This window comes from Nelumbo nucifera, chromosome 4 (genome assembly GCF_055504915.1).
Source record: "Nelumbo nucifera cultivar China Antique chromosome 4, China Antique-T2T, whole genome shotgun sequence".
Lineage (NCBI taxonomy): Eukaryota > Viridiplantae > Streptophyta > Magnoliopsida > Proteales > Nelumbonaceae > Nelumbo > Nelumbo nucifera.
In genome coordinates, this window is record NC_142652.1 from 64,746,281 (window position 1) to 64,752,427 (window position 6,147).

At 39.8% G+C, this 6,147-nt stretch overlaps 1 protein-coding gene and 1 non-coding gene across 2 annotated transcripts; one reads left to right on the forward strand and one right to left on the reverse strand.

Moving 5' to 3' along the window:
- Positions 1–3,400: 3,400 nt before the first annotated feature.
- On the reverse strand, positions 3,401–3,802 carry LOC148800637 (uncharacterized). The gene has a single exon (XM_088903809.1). The coding sequence runs from the start codon at positions 3,800–3,802 to the stop codon at positions 3,401–3,403; it is 402 nt and encodes a 133-aa protein (XP_088759935.1).
- A 1,018-nt stretch (positions 3,803–4,820) lies between these two features.
- LOC148800638 (small nucleolar RNA R71) lies at positions 4,821–4,927 on the forward strand. Its single transcript, XR_016071065.1, has one exon. It is a non-coding gene; the product is annotated as a small nucleolar RNA R71 (small nucleolar RNA).
- Positions 4,928–6,147: the final 1,220 nt, after the last annotated feature.

The following is a 6,147-nucleotide window of genomic DNA, read 5'->3' on the forward strand; positions in this document are numbered from 1 at the left end:
CTCTCTTAGAACAAGAGCTCAAGGAGAGTTTGAAATTAGGTGATGGACCCCTTATCCCCCTCTAGAGGCCTCCTTATATAGGCTTTCAAGGAAGGTCTTGCCTCTTCTTGAAGCCTCTAGAATTGGGTGTATTACACCCCTCATGAACCTTCTAGAGTGCTCCCTCCTTCTCTTCAAGAAACTTCTAGGAGTTGCCGCCCCTAGCTCCCTTTGGGTTGTTATTTGGGCTGCAACTTAGCTTGTTTTTTAGCACATGTAGGCTGCACTCTAAGCTATTCTTTGGGCTGAAACTGGGCTGGGTCAAAATTTCCTTCTTGCTAAGCTTCTTCCCTTGAGTTTTCCAAAGAGTTATCTTGCACTACTTGGGCCGAATGAAAACTCCCTTGCTCTCAAGGTTGGGTTGGGCTGAACTTGATAATTTTTTGGCTTTCTTTTCTTGCTTTTGCCTTCTTTTTCTCGAATTGGCTACCCCTGAAATGTTTATTGCAATTAAGCTAAAAATAGGGCAAAAATTAATTAAACCGGCATAAAATTTCATGCAAAAACCTCATAAAAATATAGATAAATTGTAGGTTCATCAAATACCCCCACACTTAAGCTTTTGCTTGTCCTCAAGCAAAGACATCAGCCATAAACTGAACATTCCCCCTTTCTGTTCTCACTATTTGCCTGGTGAACTTTTTAAGATAGAAATGCATTGAGTAGTCGGGGAACTGTTGTAAGTGCTCAACTCTTATTCTTGTAAATTACCATTTAACATATATAAGATCCAAGGAAAGGAGAATACGAGTTTCATCAAAGTCCAGCCTTCACTCCCAATCAATATATAATTCAGCTCCTTAATTGTCAAAGTTAATAATCAAATTACACTAAGTTTCACATCTGTAATTTTATCTTAATGAGAGTTCAACTTAGTATGCCCACTTGGACCTCAACTGTCACCATCATTACTTATTTCTAGGGGTGAGTGTATTTTATGCTCCATCTCACCCTTTTTTTTTAACTGTGTGAGTGCATTTTTTTTTCCATCTCACACACTTTTTTTTTTTCGGTGTGAGTGCATTTTATGCTCCATCTCACACTGGTCACATGCTTGAGGTAGATAAAAAGACTCGTGTTCTGAGTTGCTAGTTTTACTATTCAACTCAAAATAGCGGAGTCATTTTGGGTTAAATCTCATGTATCAGTAATTCAGATGTGCTCTAGCTTCCTTGACCATTAACAATGAAATCAAGTGCTTTCATACACATGAAGGTAGTTAGGGCTAGTCATGCTGAAAGACATATTCAGCTCCCCTTTTCTCATGCATATATCAAACTGGGTTATTCACAAAAATAAAAACTTCACAAGTACATCAGTCTCCCTCAACTCGTTGTATTCCTTCTTAAAAATCACTAATAAATAGCAATGACTTGGGGGGGTTCCAGTTTACTTGGATCTGTCATTGCCTGCAAATCTGTGTTGAGGTGAATGAGGTGCATGGCTTCAGCCCCCAAATTCTAGTTCTCAGGCTCACTCCCCCATACTTAAGATGAACATTGTCCTCAATGTTCATAGTGTTAGGGAATCACACTTTCTAGAGCAAACTGAAGAAAAGAAAAGGATGAATAGTGTCCTTAAAGAATTGGACTTTTGAGAAGAAGATTTTTATTTTGCTAACTAATAATCTAAAAGGATAAATGACAAAGAGATGCCTTAACCTGTTCATGATCAAGCAAAGAAGATTATTGGTTATCAAGATAAACAGTGGATGGAGGGGGTACAGTACCACCCATTAAATATGGTTTCAGGCGCTGACCATTTACTTTAAATGTGCCCTGAATCGGGTGGATGATTTCTATAGCCCCATGGGGAAAAACCTATGAAATGGTAAAGGGTCCAGACCACCTGGATCTCAGCTTACCTGAAAACAAGCGGAGACGGGAATTATATAACAATACTTGTTGGCCTACATAAAAGTCCCGTCTCAGCAAGTTCTTATCATGCCAGTTTTTGGTTCTTTCTTTATAAACTTTGGCATTCTCATAGGCAGCAAGTCTGAATTCATCCAATTCATTCAATTGCAACCGCCTTTTAGCCCCTGTGGCCTGAATGTCAAAATTTAAGAATTTAAGAGCTCAATAGGCCTTGTGTTCTAATTCAACTGGTAAATGGCATGCTTTACCAAAGATCAATCTGTAGGGGGGCATGCCAATGGGTGTCTTAAATGCAGTTCTGTATGCCCACAATGCATCATCTAATTTGATGGACCAATCTTTTCTGGCAGATGCTACGGCCTTTTCCAGAATTCTTTTGAGTTCCATATTTCTGCATTAACCTCTCAAATTGGCTATTGCAGAAGTGAGTTCCCCTATCACTAATTATAGCTCGCGGAGTGCCAAATCGGGAGAATAGCTTCTTTAGGAAGTGTACCACCCTCCTTGAGTCATTTGTGGGTAAAGCCATTGCTTCTACCCATTTGGACACATAGTCAACTGCAACGAGGATGTACTTATTACCAAAAGAATTCGGGAAAGGTCCCATGAAATCTATACCCCAAACATCAAAGATTTCACAGATCAAAATATTGGAAAGGGGCATTTCATTCCGTCGGGAAATGTTTCCCGATCTTTGGCATTTGTCACATGTGGACACGTACCTATGGGCATCTTTGAAAAGTGTGGGCCAATAAAAACTTGATTGCAAAACCTTGGCTGTTGCGTGACTAGCTCCAAAATGACCTCCTATTTTTTTATCATGGCAAAAATGGAGTACCGACTCCATCTCCTCCTCGGGGACACATCTCCTTATGATCTGATCTGCACACAATTTATACAAAAAGGGTTCCTCCCACAAATAGTATTTTACATCATAAAGGAATTTCTTTTTCTGTTGATATGAAAAGTTAGGAGGAAGGACTTGTGCAGCTAGATAATTAGCAAAATCAGCATACAAAGGAGATGAGTATTCCTGGATTGAGTACAACTGTTCATCCGGAAATTCCTCTCGAATGTTTCTAGTTATTTCCTCTTTTGAGCTTACCTTGTCCAACCGGGAGAGATGGTCAGCAGCCAGGTTTGCAGCACCCTTCATGTCTCTAATCTCAATGTCAAACTCTTGCAACAAAAGGATCCACCTGATCAATCTTGGTTTTGAGAAACCCTTTTCCCTTAAATTGAGGCTTATCATTTAGGTATGCTATCACGAGGTTTAATTCTTCATTTTCTCCTTTTTCCAGGTCTCCCTGCTGGAGGCAGAGTTCAAGAGGATCAACTAATCTGCTTACCTGGAGGCATTCATCAATTGCCAATTCAATGGCATCAATCATAAAGCAAGAATCATCACTAGAGGGTGCATGTTTCATAGCATCAGACATTTTAAAAATAACCTCCTCATCTTGTATCCTAAGGCTGAGTTGTCCTTATTGGACATCAATCATTGCTTTCCTGGTAGCTAGGAAAGGTCTCCCTAAGATCAGTGGGACTTCTACATCTTCTTGCATGTCTAATACAATGAAATCAACTGGAAAAATGAATTTGTCAACTTTAACTAAAACATCTTCTATGATCCCCCTATGATGCCTAATGGATCTATCAGCCAATTGTAATGCCACTCTAGTGGGTTGGGGTTCATTCAATCCCAATTTCTTGAAGATAGAATATGGCATTAAATTGATGCTAGCTCCTAGGTCACATAAAGCTTTTTCAATTTTGAGACTGCCTATAGTACAAGGAATAGTGAAACTCCCTGGATCCTTAAGTTTCTGAGGCAGCTTGTTCAGAAGGATAGCAGAACATTCCTCATTTAAAGCAATTGTAGCCATATCTCCCAGTTTCCTTTTGTTTGCCGATAATTCTTTCAAAAACCTTGCATAGTGTGGCATCTGGGCTAAAGCATCAGCAAAAGGGATATTAATGTGTAAACTTTTAAAAATTTCAAGAAACTTACCAAATTCCTTCTCCAATTTCTGTTGCTTCAGCCTGTTAGGGAATGGAACTTGTGGCTGTTGGTGCATCCCTTGTTGTGCTCCTGGTTGTTCCTTCTTTTGTTGTCCAGTCCCAAGACTTGTTTCAGCCTTGGGTTCAACCCAATTCTTCTTTTCTACCTCGGGCAACTCTTTTCCACTTCTTAAGGTAATAGCTTGCACCTGCTCTCACGGATTCACTTCAGTGTTGCTTGGAAGAGTTCCCGGCATTCTGGAAGAGATTAATTGTGTCAATTGGCCCACTTGGTTTTCCAGGTTTTTGATTGAGGCTTCCTGGTTCTAGAACCTGGTTTCCGCACTTGTTATAAATTTTGTCATCAGTTCCTCCAAGTTGGACTTTGGTTCGGGCTGATGATAGGTCTGGTGGAAAGGCTTTGAAGTATGCTGACTTGGCCAGGGCTGATTTGAATGTTCCCTCCATCCTGGGTGAAAGGTATGGTGACTTTGGTAACCTTACTGTCTTAACGAATTACTGACATAGTCGACTTGTTCATTAGATGGCCTGAACTGATTGCCAACTTGGCAGTCAGTGTTGATGTGGCCTCCCCCACACAATTCACAAGTAAGAGGCTGCACATGCTTGGCAGCTATCTGCATTTCATCAATTTTCTTACTGAGTGCTCCTAATTGTGTAGATAGTGCTGTATAAGTATCAACATTATGCAGGCCTTGCTGCTTCCTAGTTTGAGTCCTTTCAGAATGCCATTGATAGTTATTGGCTGCCATCTCCTCGATGAGTGCATGGGCAAACTCGGGAGTCTTATTGTTTATGGACCCTCCAGCTGCAGCATCTAATATGGTCTTATTTGAGTCGGTAAGACCATTATAGAAAGTCTGCACTTGCAGCCATATGGGAAGGCCATGATGAGGAACCCTCCTTATTAGCTCCTTGTAACGTTCCCAGGACTCATAGAGAGATTCCCCCTCTTGTTGGAAAAAGATAGTAATATCATTCCTCATTTTTGCAGTTTTAAAGGGGGGAAAATACTTAGAAAGGAATCGGCTAGCCATTTCATCCCACGTGGCTATAGATCCTGCCGGTAATGAGTTCAACCATGCTTTGGCTTTATCCTTCAAAGAAAATGGGAATAACCTCAGCCTAATGGCATCATCACTTACCCCATTGTGTTTGAAGGTGTCACATATTTCTAAAAAGTTAGAAATGTGTGCATTGGGATCTTCGTGGGCCAAACCACAGAATTGCACCATATTTTGAATCATTTGTATGATGGCCGATTTGATCTCAAAGTTGTTAGCAACAATATTGGGCCTGATAATGCTGGAGGCAGCTCCAGTGAGTGTGGGTTTGGCATAATCCATCATAGTCCTCTGCTCAGCCATTTCTTGAGCTTCTTGCTGGATTTGTCTGGCTGCTCTTAGATGGACACATAGGGTTCTTTCAATCTCCAAGTCGTAGAGGATTTCCTCCAGCTCGACTCTGCTTGTCAGAAACTGTGAAAGTCAAGGCAGTAAACAAGATAATACAGAAGAATATAAATAACTAACCTTATCAAAACTGAAAATGTAAAGTGAATTATTGAATTACAAAAACCTACATCCTAAAAATAAATAAATGCAGCTAACTAAAAGCATATTTGAACCAACAACTTATTCAATATACAGAATTCAGTAGCAATTTACAAATTCTTAATCAGCTAGGTACTGCAATTTACAAAAAAAAAAAAAAAAAACCTTAGTAAACAGGTGTGAAAACAGTAACCATTGAGAGTAGAACAGCAGTTTACAAATTCCTTCTCATTATACAGATCTGATTTCATTGCTGAAATCAGCAAAGAGATTGAAGTACACAGATCTGAACTGCTGAGATCTGAAATCTCAGCAGCTACTGAGAACAGCAATATATAGATCTAAAATCAGTTCTGAAATCTTAGTAACTACTGAGAACAGCCAAATACAGAACAGCTACGACTGCTACTGAGATCAGATCTGAATTCAGTAGCCACTGAGAGTAGTACAGTTGTGTTCAGGTCTGATTTCCATAATGAAAGGCTACTAAATATCAGATCAGACCCCACTGTTTTTATGAGTTGCACATCACCAAACACCAGCTAAAGTGGGCATACTAAAAACTGAGCAAATCAGCAAGATAACCCACTGATATCAGTAGTGAAGCATGTTGTATATAGATCTGTGCAAAACCGAAATCAATTAGTAAAAAAGAT

What these genes read in the sequence shown, in the direction of transcription:
- LOC148800637 (XM_088903809.1), bottom strand. Translation starts at nt 3,802, where the DNA reads ATGGCTACAATTGCTTTAAATGAGGAATGTTCTGCTATCCTTCTGAAC.